Here is a 27,154-nt window from a genome sequence, read left to right as displayed (position 1 = left end):
AAGAGAAAAGAGAGGAGGGGGAATGAGTCGTTCTGAGGGGAGGCCATCTTGATACGGTCCTGTTCAGCCAATTTCACTGCAGAGAAACAGAACCCCCCCACCCCGCTGACTATCTTCTGGAAAATGTATGAAAGCGAGATCCAAGTGTTGTAATGGAAATGTGACACTGGGGAGGGGGGGAGACTATAGAGACCCCTGCATTCTCTGCAACATTTAGCTGATTGTATTCAGAGGTGGGAGGCAGTGAAATAGAAATACTTGTTCAGTAGATTCTGGTATCAGTGCTTCACTCCGCTCGGATTTTCATTGCCATATCTACTCTATGAGAGAGAGAGAGAGAGGGGTGAGAGAGGGGTGAGGGAGGACAGACGTAATGACTCTGTGAGGCAAAAACTGGGTGGAGAAATAAAAGACCCAAACACATTGGAGGAATATTCTGTCCTCTGGGAGAGAAGTCCAACACCCTGCACAACACCTCTAACAGCAGTGCAGGAAATATTGATCAGTGAGTGGCCCCAAGACATGTCGCGGTTTAAAACACTGCCATTATTTTAGCATCCATTCACAGCTCTGTGTTAGCCGTGGAGACATCACACACATTTATTGCTTTTAAATCAAATGACTTTGAGTTAAATATGTTTCAGGTAATGTAATGTTCCAGAGACTTTTTTTAATCCCTCACAATTGGTTCATGACAATGAATCATGCAGCAGCTCCTCATACCTGAACAATGAAAGAGATATTTAAGCATTTCATGTTCGGTTAAATTGAGCTGTGCGGAGATAAGTGTGAGTGCACACGACTTCCCGTCTCCACCACTAAGCTAAAGGCGAGTAATGTTGGGCTATAAAGGAACTACAGCACGGTCACATGACTTCACGTCACCACCGCTAAGCTAAAGGAGGCTAATGTTGGGCTATAAAGGAACTACAGCACGGTCACATGACTTCACGTCACCACCGCTAAGCTAAAGGAGGCTAATGTTGGGCTATAAAGGAACTACAGCACGGTCACATGACTTCACGTCACCACCGCTAAGCTAAATGCGGCTAATGTTGGGCTATAAAGGAACTACAGCACGGTCACATGACTTCACGTCACCACCGCTAAGCTAAAGGCGGCTAATGTTGGGCTATAAAGGAACTACAGCACGGTCACATGACTTCACGTCTCCACCGCTAAGCTAAAGGAGGCTAATGTTGGGCTATAAAGGAACTACAGCACGGTCACATGACTTCACGTCTCCACCGCTAAGCTAAAGGAGGCTAATGTTGGGCTATAAAGGAACTACAGCACGGTCACATGACTTCACTTCACCACCGCTAAGCTAAAGGAGGCTAATGTTGGGCTATAAAGGAACTACAGCACGGTCACATGACTTGACTCTCAGACTTCAAAACCCTTTCAACAGGAAGTTATAAAACCGTCACTGCAGGCTTCTAACCAAAAACCATTGACTTCCGGACCAGGCAACAGAAATGGCTGACTCATGAACCGGTTTAAGGACTCATTCCTGCACCATTCTGTGAAATGATTCAGATTTCACACGTGATTCTGTCCTACGTTTTCGAGATGAACCTCCACTCAGTACTTTTTAGAAGGTTGTCACCGCACTTCCCTGAGCTTTTAGATTAAAACCCATCTCCTCCACTCACCCCGGTCGGTGTCATACAGGAAGACGAACTTGTTCCAGTCGTAGTGGTCGAGCAGCGACAGCAGCGCCCCCCGGATGGACGGTCGGAGCTGCAGGGTGAATTGGCTCTCGCCCTCAGTGGGGAAGCTGGGCGTGATGAGGGAGATGTGCAGGGCGCTGCAGAACGACGTCAACGTGTGCACCGAGCGCTTGTCGTACAGGCCGAAGATGGCGAAGACACCACGGGAGTACTGGGAGCAAACTGGGGAAAGAAAGTAGGGGTGTTGATTGAGTTATATAACAGGCAGTTGCACTTTACAATGAAACTCTTATATCAGCTCTCCACAACAAACAAACAAACAAACAAGAGAAAACTAGCGTACAGGAAATGTTTTAAATATAAGCTGACACACATCAAGAAAGGAGAAAGAAGAAGAGACTTTTTAGCATTTTCTAGAAGGTGTGTACAATTCCTTTCCCAGAATAAAAGTGCATGATAAAACCAAAAGTAAATAAGATAAGAATAAGCAGCACGGTATGTATGGTGTATACATATATAAATAATACATAGATATAACTGTGGATATGAATAGATGGGTTTGGCACCAAATATTGACAGCAGGTTTTGCAGGCAGTGCAATGAAGTTAGAGTTTCTGGATTGGAAACCAACACCAGGGGCTTGAAAAGGCTTGAAGATACAACCATATGTATATATATATATATATAAAATACACAATATAATAACAACGATTCTTCAGGAGAACACATTGGAACAAGTGGAAGTGTTTCCAGACGTCCTTTGCTTGAATTTGCTTCGTGTTTTGATCAGAAGAATCTTAGTTCTCCTCTTTCTTATCCACTGCAAGCTTGTGGTTTTTCACATTACACACAGTCATTTTATCCACAGATTAGTGCAGCTTTAAATATTATACATTTTATATATCTAAATGTAGTGTCCTGTTTGAACAAAAAGCCAATTGTTCCCCTGCTCTCTCTTCATTTTCCCGTGATCATTTCCATGTGTTTGAGCAAAAACATCCAAAAAGCACATGTTGGAGTATTGGCACAACACCATACACTGACACAACCACCATGACGTGTTGACAGTTTCCTCCCGAACACTGGAAGTAGAAACGGGTGGTTAACAGCATCTTACTTAGCACCTGCGCACCGGATGAAGACAGACAGACACTCCCCGTTTTGAATGACAATTGAAGCCTGATGCAGAAATCACCACCAGGGCTGGAGACAAAGTAACAAACCATTATCTCGCTGATCACCGCTTTAAATCCTTTCGGGGGGAAACGCTGAGTACGGTAAACACAGATCAAATCCCAACGCTTCCTCTGATGCTTTCATTTCTGAAGCTGATCCCTCATTTACACAACAACAACAAACCCAGCACTTCCTCACAGCGCCGTTTGAGCAGATATCCAGAGGACGTCTGGCATTAACTAAACACATCATAGACCGTTTCATTGGTCAGACTTTGAATTCAACTTCTCCCGTTTGTCCTGCTTAAGGGCACCTCCTCATTATAGGAAGGGTCTGCTGTCTACAAGGGGATAATTGCCCACAACAACAGAGAGAGGGGAGATAATGAGCATCCTCTGCCAGTCCCCGGTACAAGAGGAGAATCAGAGCGACACAAGTGAAGGAGAGCTCAAGATGTTCCTGTTGTTGGAGGAAAATGGGGGGTGGGGGAGAAAGAAACAAAGCCATTGTTAGAATACAGAGCGGGACTGCAAAGAGAGGGTTTTCTCTGATGTGCAGCGAGGAAAACAAGGCAGGGAAACGACTGCTTCCTCTCGTGTTCACAATTAAAATATACCGAGTGTCGGGAACTACAGTGTCTGAGGTTTGCTGTAACATCACAGCTACAGTTAGCTTCTCCTCGAGTCGGTTTAAAGAGTCCTCTCCTGCTGATGTTCAGGTGTATATCAGTATGTATTGTCTCTACTTTAAAGAGTCCTCTCCTGCTGATGTTCAGGTGTATATCAGTATGTAGTGTCTCTACTTTAAAGAGTCCTCTCCTGCTGATGTTCAGGTGTATATCAGTATGTAGTGTCTCTACTTTAAAGAGTCCTCTCCTGCTGATGTTCAGGTGTATATCAGTATGTAGAGTCTCTACTTTAAAGAGTCCTCTCCTGCTGATGTTCAGGTGTATATCAGTATGTAGAGTCTCTACTTTAAAGAGTCCTCTCCTGCTGATGTTCAGGTGTATATCAGTATGTAGAGTCTCTACTTTAAAGAGTCCTCTCCTGCTGATGTTCAGGTGTATATCAGTATGTAGTGTCTCTACTTTAAAGAGTCCTCTCCTGCTGATGTTCAGGTGTATATCAGTATGTAGTGTCTCTACTTTAAAGAGTCCTCTCCTGCTGATGTTCAGGTGTCTACTTTAAAGAGTCCTCTCCTGCTGATGTTCAGTGTATATCAGTATGTAATGTCTCTACTTTAAAGAGAAACCAGAGCCACATATATGCAATACATGCTCTTGATTAAACACTCCTCCCTGATGGCACAGCTTTTCTTAAGGTCGTTTACAGAAAACATCTGTAGGCTGGAACACAAAGAAATAATGCAGACAGCAGATAAGGACAAACCTGCTCCCTGAAGACCACTGTGACTTACATTTACTCTGAGGGTGTGTGTGTGTGTGTGTGTGTGTGTGTGTGTGCGCACGGGAGCGTGTGTTTGTGTGTGTGTGGTAGAGAGAGAGAGCAACCACTCAAGCAAGAAGTCCAGAGTCCAGAGGTTGGAAAATCTACACAGCCCACTGATGTCCCCCCAAGGGACATTAACACACACACACACACCACACACACACACACACACACACACACACACACACACACACACACACACACACACACACACACACACACACACACACACACACACACACACACACACACACACACACACACACACACACAATCGCTATATGTCAATGCACACCTCTCTAGGTTGCTTTTATGCAGGAATACACATTAGGAATAAATCTCCAGCTGTAATTCTATTTCTACAGTGTGTTATTTATCATTGCTTATTTTAATGTAAATATTCTATTTTAATTTCAGTTCTTTTGCATAAAAGTGTATAGTGTGTTCTGTATGTGTTTGACAACCGACATGACATACATTGACTACAGTCTGTGGTTTTCAGATGTGTCCTGACCCCATCGCTGTAGACGCACCGTTTTACTTTTGGATGTACGAAAGGAAAATTGGAAAAGAGTGGGAGAGTTTTTTGTCAGTCATTCCTGTTGTCAGGATATAAAACTCTTCAAAAGCAGTGTGAGGATTATTGTCATTTTGGATCAAACTCTGTCTCCCCCTGCTGAGTTTGCCTCTCATTACTGCCTGTTTCAAACCACTAGGGTTTAACAAAAACCGTGGATTATGGACTGAATCTGAATCTGAATGGTTTTGGAATAATATATTTAATATATCAGTGGATTAAAATGCATTAATGAGTTTTGATTGTGCAGCTGCTAAAGGTGGAGCTAACTTTAATGGCTTTTTATGCTGCCAGGTATCTTAATCTTTACTCTCCTGGGACATGTCTCCACGCTTTAATGTTCAGACAGCTCTTTATGTTTCTCAGACTGCCTGTGCTGCAGCACCTCTTTTCACCCTCTGTCTGAAACCAGAGCCCAGTCTGCTCTGATTGGTTAGCTGGTCGGCTCTGTTGTGATCGGTCAACCGCTTAGAGATGTCCCGCCCCTTAGCCTATCATGTAAAATGTGTTGGAGCGCTAGCCAATAAGAGCGTGAGTGTTACATAGTGATGTCACTATGTTCAGGAAGTAAACAAAGTTTATTTCCACCACTTTTGGAAATCAACCGATTGGCTATTTCTCAGTTTTCACCTCTGATGCTCCATAAATCTTTTCACATTTGGACGGACTCTGAGCGCTACAAAGGATTCTTCAAGGTCACACACACCTCCAAACACATGGAGGAGCTGCCAGTGAGAGCGTCCTGCTCAGAGAGGCTCTGGCCGTGGACTGAGCAGCACTTCATGCCAAATGGCAGATCATGAGGGCTATTCATTTCATTAAAACAGATTGCCTCAGCGAACCATGAACAGCTTGAGGTGCAAGTGTATTATGTGAGAAAGCAGAACAAAGTAACCTTAGAAAAAGAAGATATTTAATTCTCAAAATGATTTTATTCATAGGAAAAACTGCCTTTAATTAACCCTTAAATGGTTTCTGTATCGGGGGGTTACATTTGACAGGCTATGTCCATGTGTAAGGTGCATGTAACAATGGGTGTAATAAGTAGCCTATACACCAACAACAAAACACATGAGCACATACTGCAGTTTAAGAAAGCATGGATAAAATCTGAGCCTGACATGTAATCTACTCCCTGTGTGACCCTGCAGTGATGGACTGGTCCATTTAGACCCATACCAGCACTGACCCTGAAACTGCATCCGCTGAACTCACACTCCACTGCACAAACAGGTCAGAACACACACACACACACACACACACACACACACACACACACACACACACACACACACACACACACACACACACACACACACACACACACACACACACACACACACACACACACACACACTGCAGCTCACTGAGATCAATGGGCCAGACGTAGTGTGTGTGACACACTAACGGACCAATGCAACAGAGGCTGTCCTGTCATTTTACATAACAATTATTTTAAAGAATTTCAGTCGTTTGCTAGAAATCAACTGGACTCAAATAATTAGTCCTTCACTTAAGAGTAGAACTATTATGGTCCAAAAGAACATCAGCTCAATGTACTTAAAGCATCCCAAGTAAAAGTGCTCAATGTTAGCCATTTTAGATATTTAAAACAGTGGGTGGATCAGAAGTAGAAAACTGTACCCATAGTAACACTGTCCTAAACTCAATATATCATTGAGGTGAGCTGAGCTATGCTAGGTTACGTCAAAGAGAGATAAACTACTCTAGGCTACGATATAAGGTGAGATAGGTTTTGCTTAGCCGAGCCTTGGTGACATAAGCTATGCTAGACAAGGCTATGGTGACATAAGCTATGCTATGTTCTGCTAGGATGAAATAAGCAATGCTATGCTATGCCAAGGTGAGATAAACTATACTATGCTATGCTAAGGTAAGATAAGCTATGCTAGGCTATGCTATGCATAGCTTAATCTGAGCCTTGGAGAGATATGCTCTGCTAGACTAGGCTATGGTGAGATACGATATGCTATGCTATGTTATGGTTAGATAAGTTATATTAGGAACAGCTAAGATGATATAAGCTATGCTAGGCTACGCTATGCATAGCATAATTCGAGCCTTGGTGAGATATGCTATATTAGACTAGGCTATGGTGACATAAGCTATGCTAGGCTCTGCTAGGTTGGACTAAGCTATGCTATGCTATGATAAGGTGAGATAAGCTATGCTAAGGTGAACTATGTTATGCTATGCTATGCTAAAGTGGAATTAGCTTTCCTAATGTGGTCCTATTGACGAGCGGGATCTGAAACTGCTTTGTCATCAGTGTTTGTGTGGATGCGTGGCTGCTGGGTTCCTGTCTGCCAATGACACACTCCCCCCTCCTCCCCCGTTATCAGACCCCCGTCCCCCTCAGCACAGATGATGGCTGCCCCCGACCTCTGCCCCCCCCCCCAGCCAACCCTGTCAATAAATATCGATCTCAGCTGCACAGAACAAACCTCCAATATTCACCACTTGTTTCAGAGCAGACACATCCCGGGAGTTGAGCCGCTGGAGTTTGAGTTACGGCGAGTTCTTTGCATCTCAAATCATTTTCCAAACAATCAATTACATTTCAGGGGGAAATAGTGACTTATGAATAAGGTTATATTTAGCTTTGCTTTATTTACGGCTTCCTGGATTTCTGCTACAGTAACTCTTCAAAACTCGTCAGCATCAGTGTGCTCAATCATTTGTTTGTTTACAAACAGCTTCTAAAGGATGAAGACCTACTTTGTTCCTCGATGAAGATCAGATCGGGAAGATTTGGATTGAAATACAACATACATGGTGCATACACGTTATACAGCCACACCTGAAAAAACAGGTTGTACTTACAGCATTATTGAGGTGCTTGACAAAACTGTCAATATGGTTCTAAATAAAACAATAACAAACAAACAAACAAACAAACAGTGATTCAACATTTTTAAACAGGCCTTAATGAACAACTGATGAGCTACTTCAATTATACAAAAACAGAAGATTACAAACCATTTACTCACAGATATAAATAATGAAGTCAAAATTAAAATAATGAATACAAACTCATTCTAAATGATAACATTGGTACTTTTATGTATATCTTAGTGTCACAAACCCAATTAAAGAACAACTCCTTTTCAATTATCAGCTGAGCCATTCGCTAATAGCTAACGGTACTCAGAAAAAAATGCACAATACTTAGGGACTATTTTCCGCTGCGGATGAACACATTTGGTGCTGAAGGGAGAATTAACATGTTGGGATTGACACGCAACAAGCTGCAGTTCCCATCTCGTTTGAACAGTTAAGAAAGTCTATACAGCGGAATGAGACAGACGATGAGTTGAGGTATTAAAAATGATTTGTTTCGGCCTTTTAAGACAATAAGAATATAAAACAACAGGATTTAAGGCTGAAATGCAAATAATTGACTATATTATTATCTGATTCTTACTATGAAGTTTAACACAAGTAATCAAACACAGGCTGTTTCCGAGGATGAAATGTGTGAGAGTATTGTGTAAACTGTGTGTGAGACTCTTCCTGTGAGATCTGTTGGCTGGAGTTATTGTAAAAAGCCGTTTATGAGGGTATTTTCTATCATCATCAGCTCTTGAATAGTTGTGTTCATCGACTCATAAAGAGGCGAGCAGCATGAGTGGAGGCCTTTTATGAAAGAGGAAGAAAAAGGACAAGGAGGATGAAGCCCCATTGTGTTCACAATAGTTTCAACAAGGTCAAAAATCAATACGAGCCCCTCTCGTCTGATGAAAAGAAGCTATCATTATTTCACCGACCGAACGCAGCGGTGACGCCGGGCAGGCGGCCATTTTGACAAAGATCAAAGCAGCAAGCAATCGCTCAACTCTGTCCTTCAATTCAAAACCTCTATTTACCCAGACACACAATACAGAGGCTTCATGAAGCTCACTTTGTTTAAAGAGGCTCTATTCTTCATTTTGGGGTTTCCCTTTCCTGTAGTGTGTTATATAGGTTTGTGTGCATGTAAATGGTCTGCAAAGGCTAAAATCAGCAGGAGAGGACTCTTTAAAGTAAAGACACTACATACTGATATACACCTGAACATCAGCAGGAGAGGACTCTTTAAAGTAGAGACACTACATACTGATATACACCTGAACATCAGCAGGAGAGGACTCTTTAAAGTAGAGACACTACATACTGATATACACCTGAACATCAGCAGGAGAGGACTCTTTAAAGTAGAGACACTACATACTGATATACACCTGAACATCAGCAGGAGAGGACTCTTTAAAGTAAAGACACTACATACTGATATACACCTGAACATCAGCAGGAGAGGACTCTTTAAAGTAGAGACACTACATACTGATATACACCTGAACATCAGCAGGAGAGGACTCTTTAAAGTAGAGACACTACATACTGATATACACCTGAACATCAGCAGGAGAGGACTCTTTAAAGTAGAGACTCTACATACTGATATACACCTGAACATCAGCAGGAGAGGACTCTTTAAAGTAAAGACTCGACATACTGATATACACCTGAACATCAGCAGGAGAGGACTCTTTAAAGTAGAGACACTACATACTGATATAGACCTGAACATCAGCAGGAGAGGACTCTTTAAAGCAGAGACACTACATACTGATATACACCTGAACATCAGCAGGAGAGGACTCTTTAAAGTAGAGACACTACATACTGATATACACCTGAACATCAACAGGAGAGGACTCTTTAAAGTAGAGACACTACATACTGATATACACCTGAACATCAGCAGGAGAGGACTCTTTAAAGTAGAGACACTACATACTGATATAGACCTGAACATCAGCAGGAGAGGACTCTTTAAAGCAGAGACACTACATACTGATATACACCTGAACATCAGCAGGAGAGGACTCTTTAAAGTAGAGACACTACATACTGATATACACCTGAACATCAGCAGGAGAGGACTCTTTAAAGTAGAGACACTACATACTGATATACACCTGAACATCAGCAGGAGAGGACTCTTTAAAGTAGAGACACTACATACTGATATACACCTGAACATCAACAGGAGAGGACTCTTTAAAGTAGAGACACTACATACTGATATACACCTGAACATCAACAGGAGAGGACTCTTTAAAGTAGAGACACTACATACTGATATACACCTGAACATCAGCAGGAGAGGACTCTTTAAAGTAGAGACGCTACATACTGATATACACCTGAACATCAGCAGGAGAGGACTCTTTAAAGTAGAGACGTTACATACTGATCATTCTGTACTGTTTCTCGAGTAAGATTTTACATGCAGGACTTTTACTTGTCAGAGTATTTTTACAGAAACCTTTTGGTACTTTTCCTTCAAAGAATTAGAATACTTCTTCCACCACGGGTCCCTTAGATGACTTTCCCAGAAATACTCTGTTTTCCACAAACAGATCAGTGAGAGAAAACATAACCTAATTTTCAGGAACAAACAGGAACAGAAACTAGATCAGCTCTCGTTAACCGGCAGTCTACTGAATCAGGTTGTGTTACACCGGCAGATATTACAGAGCAGCGTCACAGACGTGTTCAATTTCTGACTTGAATGACAAAATTAAATGTTCCAGCTCTGTATGACACACACACACACACACACACACACACACACACACACACACACACACACACACACACACACACACACACACACACACACACACACACACACACACACACACACACACACACACACACACACACACACACACATACAGTCTCTGAGTCGCTGTTAAACCTGGCACCTCACGACACACTGCTGCCTCCTTCATTTCCTGTGTGTGTCAGATTGAATACGGCCTTTATGCCATGTGCTCGTGTGCATTCAAGTGCATGTTTCATGCATGTATGCAATTGTGCACATGACTTTTCCTTTGGCACCACACACACACACACACACACACACACACACACACACACACACACACACACACACACAGGACATCATTGCACCACATAATGCACGAGTGCCACTGGCAGACCACATCTCACCACATACACACACATGAACACACACGTGAACACACACATGCGCTATTCTGTCTGCTTGACTTTGTCTCCCACCATGCCCCGGGTCAAAGAGTGGTGGTGCAGGGCGAGCGGGGGGGCGGGGAAGATGAAGCTCTGCACATCATACACAACCTCCTCCTCGATGTTCCCCTGTCACAAAGCCAGCCAGCCTGGGGTTAAATGCTAACAGATTAGCGGTAGCCTTGTATATGTAGGCTATGTGCACACCTTCAAGGAAGACGCTGTGTGTTCTTACCGAGAGAAAACATTCCCCTTCAAATCGATCTGGCAAATGGTCAGAGCGGCGACCTCCTTTATGTGCCATTACGTTTGCCATCGGTATGATTGCATCAGACTCACTTTGGTACATAAACCAAATGAACACAACTCGGGGTCCAGGACACACTGATGGAACAGACGGTAGAGTTATGATATTACAAAGCATACAGAGAGTGAGAGTACTATAGCACATTGCTAGAGCTCGACTGTATCTCTGTCTGTAAGCAGTTTTAGCCTTAGAGACACGCCTCCTGCATTCCCTTTAAACACAAACCTGAATAACAAACCTGTGTATTCAGGAAGCCTCATTACAAACTCTGCAGTAGCCTACATACATATACTGCTCCATCGTGTCCATCATATCAGAAGCTATCTGCAGGAGTATTGACAAAATGTTAGTCTATATGGGTGACATGCATAAAATCACACAATCACAAACTGGACTGGAGCTACACAATTACATTAAGTGCCCGCTGCAGGCAGTGGACCTCCGCTATATGCTGTTGCCCCTGTGGGAAAAACCATATGACAGATGGGTCAAACGCAGCCATGATTGTAAGTCAGCCACACAGCAGCCACCAGCGCTTGTCCCTTTAGATATCAGCTTTACTTTAATGGAAAAAGATTAGATTTCTAAGTCAAAACATGAGAAATATCCCCGCTAATAATGTAGCAGTTCCTCAGAGAAATCAGCAACAAAATGCTCCAAACTACAAGATATTTTAAGTGCAAGCACCGAGAGATGGGTGAACTAAACTCCTCGTAAATCCTTTACCACTTAGCATCCATAAAACATGAGCTAACCAGAGGGGGAAAGGGAGACAGGGAGGGAGGGAGAGGGTAACAGTTATTGGGAGATCATGGATAACAGCCAATCAAGCTGGCAGGTTCTTCCTGCTGAGATTTCTGCCCTCGGAAAGGAGAAAAGTGGTGACTTAAGTGAGGCAGGGGAGGAAAATACATTTTGTATGCAGCTGAACTGGCCGGTTTAGCATCGGGACTGAATGACATTACAACCCCATTGCATACTGTGTAGCCTCGAGCCTTTCTGTGACAGTAGAACGAGAACACGGTGTAAAAAAGGAAATTAATGACGGGTGAATTGCATTTAGGTGCATACGTTTCACGGTCCTGCCTCGCTGTGCTGAAATGTTGTTAGCAACACCTTAGCTTCTCCAAAAACTGCTGTGAAAAAAGCCTCAAGCTTTTATTTCCCACCAGGGGAGACTGGAACTAAACTTCGACGCTGCTCAGTGGCCAAAACCAAATCCTAATACTGAAGCTCCCGGTGCCTTCAGGGGCCTCCGGCACTGCTGCTGGTCGTGATCGTTTCAGGGAAAGAGTTTCATCACAAGGACAGCTTACAATCACACTGTGTGTCAGAAATAGGGGAGAGGAACTAACCGTTTAGAGATGTCCCGCCCCTTAGCCTATCACGTACAATGTGTTGGAGAGTTGGCCAACAGAATACAGTGTTTCATAGTGATGTCGATATATGTTCTCGAAATAAACAAAGGAGCCTTAGCAGACCATTTACATGCACAAAAACCTATAACACACTACAAGTAAGGAAAAAACCCAAAACGGTGGGTTACGTAGTGATGTCACTATGTTCCATACGTTAAAAGTCCAATGGAGGCGTTTCTGGCTAAAGTGTGTGAGATAGAAACTCCCTCTGGAGGGAACTCTGGGATTTTAGCTTTTGCAGACCATTTACATACACAAAAACACCCTACAGGAGAGGGAAACCCCCCAAAAGCATAACAAAGGGAACTGAGGACGGAAAAAGCTAATAGCTCAGTCTCAGTTAAATCAGATCTTCTCTTTTTTTAGATAAATGTCTTTTGTGCGTGGTCCTTGTTTAATTACAACATGGACGTTGATACCGTATCTCCAGCAAAATGTCGACTTGCTGTTGGCGGTGGATGAAAGGTCAGGTTCACAGCGATTCATCGTCTGGGGGAGCCTTTAATGTTCGGACCAGTTTTGCGCTATTCTGTCTAGTTGAGATATTTACTGGATAATAACTGCTGCTGACAGGAGATGAAAAGTCAGTCAGCTTTGGAAATCTTGACGGTCTGCATCACATTTCATCAGGTATCTGTTTGTTAAGTAAAGATCAGATGACATGAATACTAGCTTCAGTGGATTACTGTGATACTGCAGGATGATTCTGCAGCTATAAGGAGCATTTCCCCCTCAGACTCCTCAGCAAATCTATGAGCTAATGGCTCCTTCAGGAAGTAAACGTCACCGGGAATCTAAAAATATGTCTGATATTTCTGTGCGTTTGCATTTTACTGAGTAATGACTCAGGAGTTCACATTTAGACACAAATTGCGCCCCCCGCCTGCACTCAGTTTGAAACCTCTGGAGTATACATGACACATGACGAGCTTTTATAATATCGGTTATTTCTGTATGATGACATTTCATAGGGTGTGAAATGATGCTGATTCTATACGTACAACATGGATAAAATCAACTGTCTGTTTGGTTGTAATTTTGCTCACTAGTTTATTTTGCAGATAGCTCAAATGTTTGTAGCTTATAGGTTAGATACATCAAACCAGATGTTAGCTAGCTTGTTTAGTCTAAAGCTAACTTTTGCTCGCTACCTTATTTAACGGCTAATGTTCGACATTAGCGAGCAAACACCTAGTGGTTAGATATATCTAACCAATTAGCGAGTGGACGTTAGCTACATAAGCTAGCAAGGACACGTTCTTTTTACTACCTACCTACCCACCCATCCATCCACCCACCCATCCATCCATCCATCCATCCATCATGTGGATCCATTTAAAAGGTGTCTCGTGTTGCTAATATTTTAAATGTATTTCCTGTGTTTTTGCGATGCTTATCCGTGTGCAGTGGACTGTAAGGCAGCTGCTGGTGATGTCTGCGTTGGGAGAGTCATTGCTGCCAGCTCACCTGTGGAGCAGAGAAATGTCGAGCAGCTGCTGTAAATCAGGAGGCTCGGCGAGGGGTGGGCTGACTAAAGATTATTGGTTTTCTCACTGACAAGATCACATGCTATATTTATGTGTCTCTGGGTGTGTCTCAGTGTGTGTGTGTGTGTGTGTGTGTGTGTGTGTGTGTGTGTGTGTGGGACCATTTCATATTTAAAAACATGAGAAGGTCTGTGGGTTATAGAGGCTTCTAAAGACAAGGGAGATAAATATAATATGAACTTGAAAAGGATCAGAACAGACCATGACGGTGACACTAGGTTTTACAACACTGTGTTTTTTGTGTAATGCTAATCATCAGGTCCTAAGATTTGTAGCTGATCATTGGCAGGGGTCATTCCCATGATCCTTGATATTCAATGATTTTTTACAAGGTTGGTTTCGTCTATAATCACAGTTCAAATTCTGGACAAATAGAGTTAGATTCAGGGCGTGGATATATACACTATAAGCTATGTATGGGCTGTGGTTGATTACAACAAGCAGGAATTTGAGTGTAATTATTATAGGACATAACCTGGGGGACATGAATTCACTAGCATGGCTGTAGACTTCTCTCATGACTCCTCTTCCTCACAGCCTTGATACAATTATTTTTTGTATATTCTTCAGAAATGCCAAATAGTAACAGCTTGCCAACAAACATCAGTTTCACAAAACATCCTTTCTCTGCTCGACCCGGAAGATATTAGCACGTATGTTATGTCACACATCGACACCTGTCTGCATAGAAGCTGACTGTTCGGGACAGAGAGCAGAAGTAGGACAGCAACACTCACACAGCCAGACACAACAACTGACACCAGGTGTGTGTCTGCAGTGTGTGTGAACAACTGTGTGAGCATGTTACTAAATCAGCATCGGTACAGCAGTTCCATGCATGCTGTACACCATCATTCGTCCCACAGAGGGGACATTTAATGCATATTAATTAAGAAGCGTGCAAAGATAAAAAAATGTATTAAACAATTCACAAAATACACATCCAGTGCCAGTAACAAAGGTGTTGTATTACATGGCTTTAACGTGTGCAGAGAGTGCCTTATATGATGTAAAAATATACATGCTGCTTTGGTATCGTGCTATACAGTGGTGAGTGTGGGCGCTCTGTTAGCATGTTAGCTAATGGTTCATGACTCACTGCATGGTCAGAGAGCACAGCCTGGGCCTGGGGGTAGAGCTGCACCACGAGGCCTCCACCTGCTCCTCTCAGTCAGGTGGCTGCTGCTGGTCTGCTGTCAGCCCCGGGGCCCAGCTCGGAGCTGCGCCGTACGGCCCTGTACGAGGGGATATTATCGCTAATGGGATCTGCTTTTGCTCATAGCGGCGCACACATGAGCGGACACACACTGAGACGTCATGGGCATTAAGAAAGAGGAAGAGCACTGGTTGAAGGAACACTCTGCTTCACTGAGTTTTGAGACAGTGCATCCACCCCCCCCTCCCCCCCACATACACATACAGACACACACACATGCATGCACGCTTATACACACTGTGTGATTCTTGGTCTGAGGACAACAGTTCCTCTTCGGCTGATGCTGTCAGATGCACTCATCCTCAGTGATGCACACACGCACACACGCACACACGCACACACGCACACACGCACACACGCACACACGCACACACACACACACACACACACACACACACACACACACACACACACACACACACACACACACACACACACACACACACACACACACACACACACACACTTATTCATACTGGACCTTACTTGGGCTCTGTCTTGAGAGCATTTGAGTAAACAGTGAGAGAAGAAGAAAATGTACGCAAACAAACAGATGAATATTCAGCGGTAGTGTGTGTGTGTGTGTGTGTGTGTGTGTGTGTGTGTGTGTGTGTGTGTGTGTGTGTGTGTGTGTGTGTGTGTGTGTGTGTGTGTGTGTGTGTATGGGGTGAAGGGAGGTAAATCACAGCAATGAGTCAGGAAGAGAAGGGGATGAGGTTCAGGGCAGAGAGAGATATCTCAGTTTAGCCACAACACATCCATGCTCCCTGTTCTCCCCCCGGGAATATTACTCATTTTAATTCAAATTAGTGTTAATCCAACCCCCATCTTTTTATATAGATGCCTTCATTCTAGCAGGTAACAAGAAAGACTTGGATTGTGGGGATGGATAACATTTGTACCTCGGTCTCAATCCGTGTAGGTAAATGTGAACCAACCGCCGATGTCCCATTTGAAACCAGAATCCATTTATTACTTATATAATCAAGGTTATTTTAACCCAAACATCACGTAACTTTGCCCCTAACCCCTTGTATTTTATCCTCAGCTAAAATATCTGCCCTGACCTAACCACAGCATTGGTTTGTTTTTATTTTTCAGCAGGATCACAGAAAAACCGCTGACCCAAAAATCATGAAACTTGGAGGATGTATCACGAGCAACACTAAGTCCCGTTGTATTTCGGAGCGGACATATGCAATATTTGTTTAACTCATGAATATTAATTGGCAAGAGTTGGAGTCCCCTTCTAGTTAGAATTGAGCCAATGGAGAAATCCCATTGGCTTTTTGTGGAGGGAACCAGGGAGAAGCTCCCATCATCACTCTAAAGCATCAAAGATGTGAGAGAACGTAATTCATGTAAATAACAAAGTGTGCGATCCTCCTCTGTAGTTGTCACACAGCTGACGTCCTGTCCTGCTGCTACCTTGCACTAGCCGCTGTCGAGATATTAGGCCTATTTTTAGAAAGCGCCGAAAGCAGCTCAGACGAGCAGAAAATATCAAAAAGCACACAATATATTTGCAGAGGAGGAGGAGGAGGGGGATTGGGAGGGCGGTTATTTAGAAACTTAGAGTAAGCGTCAACTAGGATTGCCGTGGAAAACCGAGAGGAGCTTCCAACGCTCTGCAGCCTTTTATCAAAGAGGAGGAAACGCTGCGACTGCTTTATGCAAATTCTGCTTATTTCTGTGATGTATAGAAATCTGCAGAGGCTGCTTTAGGATTTGCATTACAGCTAATAATATGCTACGATAAGAAAGCAAATGCATTCCAGTTGCAAGGTCACCGTCTCAATGACAACAATGACAGTTTGCTGGCGAGTGTTTGTGCTACACCCGGCAATCCTATCTTCTCCTATTCGCTGTTTTTGTATCGGCTTATGACAAATAAAATGTAAGAGCGTGCATTTAATGTTGGATTGTTACCCAATCCCTGTCAAGTAAATAAGCACATCCAGATAAGCATTTGGACCAGCATCATTAGAAAATAAGCATTTCTGCAGAATGACAACACGTCATTTTACACACGTGTGTGAAAAGAAAAATTGAAAGTGAAGAAAAAGTTGTCATTTAATGAGACTCTTTAACCCGCGGTGGCAAACGTAGAAGGTCATGGGGGGATGAGAACCAACAATGACCTTCAAGCTTAGGTGCACACACACACACACACACACACACACACACACACACACACACACACACACACACACACACACACACACACACACACACACACACACACACACACACACACACACACACACACACACACACACACACACACACGAAGTGTGTGAGTGGAGGAGACAGAGATCTTAAACAGATGCTCTCCCAGTGTCTGTGTCTCTTTTCCTAAGTCATGATTAAGTCAGGTTAAGGAAAAAGTGGTGAGGAAGAGGAGAAAGAAGCTGATTTTGATTTGACCATTCGACTTCAACCCCAGTCTGAGCTAGAAGCAAAGAGAGGAAGAGGAAGAGGTGATTGAGTGACGCTGCCTGGAAAAGCATGCCTCCATTTAAACCTTCAACCAGATGGGAGGGTTAATGAGAAGAGAGTCATGCCTGAACACGACGCCACGGTGTTGGGCTGCACCAACAGGGAGTCCTGAAAGACCCAACAGGGTGTGTGTGTGTGTTTGTGTGTGTGTGTGTGTGTGTGTGTGTGTGTGTGTGTGTGTGTGTGTGTGTGTGTGTGTGTGTGTTTGTACAGTATGTTGTGTGTGTGTGTGTGATAAAGGATTGAGGCTGGAAAATGCGTCACTGGCAAACACCATCTGGGTGCTCAGAGGAGCGTGGACACCCAATCACAGAGATACCATTACATGGTCTTTAAGAGTAATTGCTGGAAGAAACAAGACTGTGAGGGGGGTCTCACACTTCACTGTTATTGTTGTGAAATGTGCAGCGGATGTAAAGTTAAACACAATGCATTATTAAAGTCAGACCATGAATAATAAAGACTCAGTGTTGCATCCAAGGGATTAAACATGGGTGGTTTTTACAGCCTCAAGGTAAGCTCTCAACTTTGACATTGAACATTTATTCTTCCTTTTCTTTTCATAAATGCTTTACATGCTTTAAACTGACTCGACGAACATCTCATAAAAAGCTTATGGCATGTATTATCTGTTTTATTACACTGCCGGTACGGAATACTCGATTCTGATTGGTCATTTTGGACATTCAAGAGGTCTGCTATTTATTGCTAACAGACCGTTGCTAAGGATGATCAAGGGACAAGTAGTAAACACTAAAGGGAACAGCAGAAGAAGTCAGACAGGAAGCAAACACTAAAGGGAACAGCAGAAGAAGACAGACAGGAAGTAAACACCAAAGGGAACAGCAGAAGAAGACACACAGGAAGTTAACACTAAACGGAACAGCAGAAGAAGACAGACAGGAAGCAAACACTAAAGGGAACAGCAGAAGAAGACACACAGGAAGTAAACACTAAAGGGAACAGCAGAAGAAGACAGACAGGAAGTAAACACTAAAGGGAACAGCAGCAGAAGACAGACAGGAAGCAAACACTAAAGGGAACAGCATACATATTCCAGAGTTGTTTTTCTAACATGCAATGTGATATTACTTGGATTCTCGGCCTGTATGTCCAGAGGCTTTTGACACACAGTGAATCTGTGTAGGTGAACCGATAGAGAAGAGTGTCGGGGGTGCAGGGCTGTGAGATAAGACAGGATAAGATCACATGCAGCTGGATTCATCCCGAGGGAAAGTGCTGTGCAGCAGTTTTCGGTGTGAAGTACACATGCACAAATCCAAAATATACACTCACAGGTAAAAAGGTTCAAAAGTGAACCTCCATCATTGCTGTTATTCTGAATGAAAATCCATCATGCTTTTATTGCAGGAATTTATCACAGGATCTGTAAGGTTGTCAGAGTCCAGGATTTAAGGGCGTGATATAAATTCCAAATACGTGGGGTATGTTTTTGGGTAGTCTTTCTGTTTAAAGCAGGAACGCTCTAATGATATATGTATTAATGATATGTAATGTAAATCATTCAATCATGTTTATTGGCTGCCCCTATTCTCAAGCTTCCTATCGGGGTGTCCCATTTCACATGTTGACTAAACTAAAATAAAAAACAATACAATGATAATGAAAAATCATCTGAAAATGATCAGGATTAAACATGTTAGAGCTCCTGAGACGTCCCAGAACAGTGTTAAGCAAATCCAGTTCAGTCCAGATCCTCTAAATCACAGCAGGATCTTTTTAATTGAGTGTTTAAATGATGATTGGAATAACACTGACATTGCCAATCAAGGATGCTCAGATTTTCATTGAGATAAAGTTTGTGGCAGCGAGGATAACTTCCCTCCTCGTTGGACAGCCTTACATCCCTCTTTCTTGTGTACCTGTGAAGATGCACCTGGTAAACCGTCACCTCTCTATCCTCACGGGAACACTGGGCTGCGTTTCAAACCAGATTATGTACAAACTTCCAAACTCCATCTGCTCTCCCCCATCAAGTCTTCCCTCCTCTCTCTTCTCCAATGTTCCCAGCAAGCCCATTCCTTTTATTGCTCTGTATTTGTTCTGCTTCTAATGTAGTCTCATTTTGGCTGTGGAGGAGAGGCGACATGGTAACTCTGCTCCTTCTGTCACACTCCAGTAGAGCTTGGTACAGTGAAGCGCTTCAGTGTGTGTGTGTGTGTGTGTGTGTGTGTGTGTGTGTGTGTGTGTGTGTGAGAGTGTTTAATTGCTTTATATTTCCAAGAAGCCTCCCTGCTGCTGCAGACAGAGGGGTTCACGCAGCCTCGTAAAGTACTGTAGCATTTCATTTGGGAGTAGATTCTGTACTTGACTTTCATAGAAAATAATCCAGTCCAATCTACAGCTGGTTGAGTTTGGACCTACACCCAGTTATCAGCCGTCCAAAAGGGCAATATCACACACAAACCAGGAGTAAAAACTATCGTTAGTTCAAGGTGGAGCACATTTAACCAAAGATACATCTGCTCAACTTAAATAATTGAACTGGAGCAACATTACTTATTATTTCCACTGCTGTAGGATTTCATTTGGGACTAGAATCTGTTCTTCATGGAGAATAATCCACTCCCATCTACATCTGTTTGACGGGCGCCAAGTTACCAAAAGGTGGGTTACCATATCTATCCAAATCGGCACCACAATAGACAACCTTGAAAGCAAAGTAAAAAGTGTACTAAGGTCCACTACTGTAGGGGGGCCACACCACGGCAAATATCCGCTCAATTTAGAATGTGTCTGTTGGCATCGATGGCTCTGATATGACAACACATCCAAAACATCGCCATAAATTACCCAAATATGCGTCATATAGATAACCTAGACACATATTGGTCAACTAAATGGTGAGTTTCTTGCCTAAAAAGTGACTTAATAACATTCAAAAAGCCCCCAATGTTTACTTCATGCGCCCTCAAACCAAAATGCAGATTCTCCCCGTGAAATGTTAAAGTGATGCCAGGAAACAATCTCTCTGTTGGTCAGAAAGGGTTTACTGAGTCCAGAGATATGGAGACGGGGTCAGATGTCTGGTCAGACGGCAGGGACAGCTTACGGAGAATAAATAGGGGATGGACACTGAGACTGAGATTTCTGATCCTTTCTTTACTCTCCTTTTTTCTGGAGAGGAAGTAAAGGAACCAGAGCTCTGGATTTATTTGTTGTTGGAGGAGCGATATCTGACTCAAGGCTTTAAGACATGAAGACACTTTTATTTTCCCCTCCAATCTGATGCAGGATTTTCACCGGGAGTGGGAGGGGCTTGAATTTAGACCGGAAGTGACGTTAGCGCCTCATACTTTCTTTAAAGTTAAGGTCAACTACAGACATGAGTTTTAAAAGTCATCATTAAGTCTGGAATCCTGAGGCAACTGAAGATCAGGCTAACTATCTAAGTTGTATGATTTGCGGTTTTACTGCTGCTCATTTTGCCCTCTAAATGAAACTTAATTGAATCTATACGAACAAATCTGGTTCACTTTTCAACTTCAGTCACACTTTTAAGGCTTGAGAATGATATAAAGTCAATCCAGGTTGAGTCTTTCTCTCCAAACGCTGCTCCAAAATAAGCAGTGTGGGATTTGCCCGTTTAAAGATATCTAAAAAACAAACATGGAAGCAATCATGCATCTCCCACCACCCACTGCTGCTTAGAAAAGAGTGACACGTTATCTAAATTGTTCTCGATGTGAAGCACAGTTTGGTCCTAGATGGCCAATAATCACAAACACCAGGTAGTGACTGAGAGTACGCTTCATCGTACCTCATTTAACCGTCTGAAAAGCCACTTTCTGCACAATATAGATAATCCCGCTTGTTTGTATCAGACCACCGGCGTCCTCCATCATGCCGCACACCCTTCATGCTCCGAGCTGCTCCAGTAGATCTATCTTTATTGGTTTGTGCTGCCTGAGACAGCTGGACCTCTTCACTTCTGTGTAAATCTCCATCTGCGGCAGACAGCGGCGACTCTGACCTCATTACAGCCGGTAACAGGCGTTATCAACACCGATGGGGCTCAGGATTTATCTTCTCATTGCCCCCGCTACTCCCTGTAACTGCTTTTGCAACACAGCATAACAGAACAGGCTCACACAGGAGTGAGACTGGTGGTATTTTTGGGGCAAGTAGCTCATATGTATGCTTGATATTCATTACATTTAAACAAAGGAATGTGATGTCTGTGGGAAGCGTTGGAGAACGGGTCAACTGTGACAGAAAACATGCCTTTATTTCATCTTGTTTAGCAATGCTAGCAACATAGCTCTATGGATGGCATTAACTCTACAACTTGGGATGTATTTTTATGACGTTTCAGACAGACATTCAGTGTTTCCAGAGGGTGAAATACTGCCTTATTTCCAGGAAAGAACGTGGTAATAAAACAGTTGCATAACCATTATTTAATTTCTGTAAAATTAGAGGGAGTCGATGACAGGACATTATGTGAATGACTGTTTATAATATCTGTGACTACTTTAGATATGTTCTGGTTTTCTTCTCAATTAAAAATACAAGATAAGATATTAAGATATGCACAATTTATATTTACAAAAATTAGGAAATGTGAGCATGGTAGGAAGCTAAAAAAAGATGCTAATCAGTGGCTCAGTCAGTAGGGGCTTGGACTGGGAATCGTAGGGTCGCCGGTTCAAGTCCCCGAACAGACTTGAAATATGGAAAGTGGACTGCTGCTTGGAGAGGTCCCAGTTCACCTCCTAGGCCCTGCTGTGGTGCCCTTGAGCAAGGCACCGGACACCTCCAATCCCCCCTCACCATTGCTCCCCGGGCGCTGCACGTTAGCTGCCCACTGCTCCCAGTACTGGGATGGGTTAAATGCAGAGGACCAATTTCACTGTGTGTGCTCTGCTGTGTGCATGTATGTGACAATAAAGAGGGTTTCATCCTCCCATTCTTCTTCTAAACATTATGCCTGCTTTGCATCGAAACTGTTAGCACTTTAGCATGCAGTAAGGGCTGTTGCAAGGATTGCTTTAGGCTTTTGTCGTAGTTGATGGTGCTCCTATGAGATGTATCGTTCTTTGCTGAGGTTCTCTAAAATGATAGGAATATAAATGCAGTTTTACATATCTGACATTTGTTGTACACAGCCATTTAAAAAGGAACACCTTTGGGAGAACCCATGCTAACCCATGCTAACCCATGCTAACCGCATGATCCAGTACTGGTTCAGTTTTTACAACATGTACAAGCCCATTATAACCAGTTTACCCATGAGCATATGCTTTAAGGTTGTACAGAATATCCAGTAGCTAGACTTTAAGATGCCACCTCCCGAGACTGACAAAGGAGGCTGATTTCATTAGCGCTTTTGATCTGAGATTGACCTAAAGACCATCTTCAGCCACTTTAAACACGTTTTTATCCATAAACTGATCACGCCTCAATATGCTTCTGTGTTTTTAGTACTTGTGCATAGTTATGTATTCTGTAGATGCATCGACAATATTCTGTATTTTATTCTATGTGTGAAATTGACGTGTGGCCTTCTTTACTTGGTCTTATAAAGATGTAAAAAAAGGTGTCGACGATCTCAACGTCTTTTTTCTTGCAAAGAGAAGATTTAATAATTAAAATAACTCATTAGGGAGGTGTTCATTTCTCACCCTTTCAGTTTGTAATATATGACTTCATTTGCCAAGGGAAATAAAGGCGAGGTGGGGCCGTGTCACAACAAGACGCCATCAACCATCGGCAGTGTTTAGTGTCGGTGACTCCGATATATCTGCTGTTAACCTCTGCGCCGCTGCACTGTGTCACTGTGATTGAAGGAGCTGTGATTTCCTGCTTTTCTTCCCCTCCTGGAGATCCACCAACAGGTTCACAAACACAAAATTGGGGGCAAAATGTTTCATTAGGTGCTGCTGGGTAAAACATAAATTAATATTACTGAAGAGCTTCATGGATCTGTCCCCGTGTCTGCGTTAAAGGAGCTCTATTCTGCTTTTTCATTTGGGTTATCACTTCACTTTAGTCGGTTTGTGTGTAAATGTAAATGGTCTGCAAAGGCTTAAATCCCTGTGTTCCCTCCCACACACTCCCCCCACACCTGAAACACTGCCAATGGACTCTTTGTTTACTTCCAGAACACAGTGACATCACTATGGAACACTCGCGCTTCAACACATTGTACGTGATAGGCTAAGGGGCAGGACATCTCCAAGCGGTCGACCAATCACAACAGAGCCGGCTGAGCAAGACTCTTTAAATATTTTAAAAACCACTAACTGGGTCCTTTCTGTCTCAACCTTTAAAATAATTCTGGACTAACTTGACTCTTTCTAAACACTATTGACTTTATTTTAAATGTAACAAATGGATCTTAAAATTCAGATTAAAGCTGATAGTTCATTTAAAAAACACCTGGCTGACTGCACTCACGTCAGAGTTATTACATCAAACTCATAAAAGATGATAATATATGAGTGACTGGATCTTTCTGTACAAACAACAGACCCGTTTTTATTCCCAAGTGTGAAATAAACTCCAATTTCTGCAGAATGAATACAAAAGGAAAGGCTGCAGCGTGACAGAACATGCTGACTGTAGGTGAAAAAAGCAATAGAAAAGGTTCATTATTTAGTGCAACATAACAACAAACAGGCTTCTATTGCATGGTGTCGTTGGCTTGTTAGAGCCGTTATTGCCAGAAGGTTTTAACAGAGTTTCTTCATCAGGTTTTCCTGCAGATCAGGTGCAGCGTGTTCCTCACAGCAGTGGTGTGATGCACCTGCACAGCGATCTGGAATCGTGACAAAGCGAGTCTGTTCTGAGAGTCAGCAGGAGAGCGTGGAGATCCTTAATTAAAAACCGCTGGCTGCTGTTTATTTATTTGTTCAGATCTGCTGTTTGTTTATTGTCAGTGTTGTTTATCAGTCGGTGAGGCCGGGGTGAGCGAACAGGATTTTACTGAAGCGCATCGACTCAGAATGCCTTGATAAGACCGGAGCATGTGCACACAGGAGGACGCCAATTTTGCCAAGTTATCTTGTCTTGGATTGTTTTAGCGTTACCATTATTCTTGCACGCTGATTCTTGTTATTCCTTTTCCTGCTGCAACAACCCCTCTCCCTGCAGAGATCATTAGAGTTTCTTTGCTCTTCTTAAAGTCTTGGATAAACAGAAACTCTTCTGGATTCAGTCCAACATACAGCTCTCTGGGTCTGTGCTGTATAACAATTCCCCTATCACCACCTATCCAAGTGTGTGTGTGTGTGTGTGTGTGTGTGTGTGTGTGTGTGTGTGTGTGTGTGTGTGTGTGTGTGTGTGTGTGTGTGTGTGTGTGTGTGTGTGTGTGTGTGTTTTCATTAGGTTGTGTCAAACCACATCAGAAAATCTTTCCTCCTATCTCCAGTGTCCCTCGAGAAAAAAACACCCTACTTTCAGTTTTTGAGCCAAAACAGACACCAACTTTCTGCTAAAGTATCTGACAATCAAACCTTGTACGTGATAGGCTAAGGGGCGGTTGACCAATCACAACAGAGCTAGCTAGCTAACGAATCAGAGCAGGCTGAGCTCTGGTTTCAGACAGAGGGTGAAAAGAGGTGCTGCATGAGAAAAATCTTTAAAGTAGAGACGCTACATACTGATATACACCTGAACATCAGCAGGAGAGGACTCTTTAAAGTAGAGACTCTACATACTGATATACACCTGAACATCAGCAGGAGAGGACTCTTTAAAGTAGAGACGCTACATACTGATACACACCTGAACATCAGCAGGAGAGGACTCTTTAAAGTAGAGACTCTACATACTGATATACACCTGAACATCAGCAGGAGAGGACTCTTTAAAGTAGAGACTCTACATACTGATATACACCTGAACATCAGCAGGAGAGGACTCTTTAAAGTAGAGACTCTACATACTGATACACACCTGAACATCAGCAGGAGAGGACTCTTTAAAGTAGAGACTCTACATACTGATATACACCTGAACATCAGCAGGAGAGGACTCTTTAAAGTAGAGACACTACATACTGATATACACCTGAACATCAGCAGGAGAGGACTCTTTAAAGTAGAGACTCTACATACTGATACACACCTGAACATCAGCAGGAGAGGACTCTTTAAAGTAGAGACGCTACATACTGATATACACCTGAACATCAGCAGGAGAGGACTCTTTAAAGTAGAGACTCTACATACTGATATACACCTGAACATCAGCAGGAGAGGACTCTTTAAAGTAGAGACACTACATACTGATATACACCTGAACATCAGCAGGAGAGGACTCTTTAAAGTAGAGACACTACATACTGATATACACCTGAACATCAGCAGGAGAGGACTCTTTAAAGTAGAGACACTACATACTGATATACTCCTGAACATCAGCAGGAGAGGACTCTTTAAAGTAGAGACTCTACATACTGATATACACCTGAACATCAGCAGGAGAGGACTCTTTAAAGTAGAGACTCTACATACTGATATACACCTGAACATCAGCAGGAGAGGACTCTTTAATCTGCACCATCGATGCTGTAACGACTCTAATTTTCCCGCTGCAGGATGGATGAAAGATTTCTGGACTCGGACATCATCAGAGTAAAGACCAACATATAAAACAATAACACACTCTGGAACGCAGAAGCTTTTAATGAAACAGACGTAGGGTAGCATCCCAGGGGGGACTTAGGTTAGACCAAAACCAATGTGTAACCACACTAGCATCAAGGCTCTATTGAGAATCTATCTGTTCTTGAGCAGATAATACAGAATGCTCAGGATAGCTATCCGCTGCAGGGAGGAAGAGAAACTGAACCTGTATACGGGAAGGCTTGTTGATCAGAATGAGGACTCTGAGCGGAGAAAGACACTTGCACTGTTTTATCTCGTGTTCTGGGGACTGTGTTTTGTCACACAGGGGTCTTGCATAATGCAGGTTTGAGAAACTTTGGGATGTTCTTCACCAGGAGGAGCATCATCTGGCCCGTCTGCCTCATTAAACCTCCCTCTGCTCCCCACGGAGACAGGAAATAACACAGGGAGGAGGCCGGGATCCATAAGGGCTATGAATGATGGGTGTGCATGTCTGTTGTGTGTGTGTGTGTGTGTGTGTGTGTGTGTGTGTGTGTGTGTGTGTGTGTGTGTGTGTGTGTGTGTGTGGCAGGAAAGATTGAAAAATGAGGCAGAGGATCTCAGAAATGACGTGAAGAGAGAGGTAGCAAAAACATGTCT

The 27,154-nt window shown here is 43.0% G+C and overlaps 1 protein-coding gene across 2 annotated transcripts in view; it reads right to left on the bottom strand.

The window, feature by feature from the left end:
• gria4b (glutamate receptor, ionotropic, AMPA 4b) overlaps positions 1 to 27,154 on the bottom strand; it is a 100,765-nt gene that overhangs the window by 52,111 nt on the left and 21,500 nt on the right. For both annotated transcript variants that reach the window (XM_063894687.1, XM_063894688.1), the window contains exon 3: positions 1,656 to 1,895. In XM_063894687.1, the coding sequence (XP_063750757.1) occupies positions 1,656 to 1,895 (240 nt within the window). The remainder of the gene's footprint in view (positions 1 to 1,655; positions 1,896 to 27,154) is intronic.

The sequence above is a fragment of the Eleginops maclovinus genome, chromosome 11, assembly GCF_036324505.1.
Source record: "Eleginops maclovinus isolate JMC-PN-2008 ecotype Puerto Natales chromosome 11, JC_Emac_rtc_rv5, whole genome shotgun sequence".
Lineage (NCBI taxonomy): Eukaryota > Metazoa > Chordata > Actinopteri > Perciformes > Eleginopidae > Eleginops > Eleginops maclovinus.
This window is presented reverse-complemented; position numbering and strand designations above follow the sequence as displayed.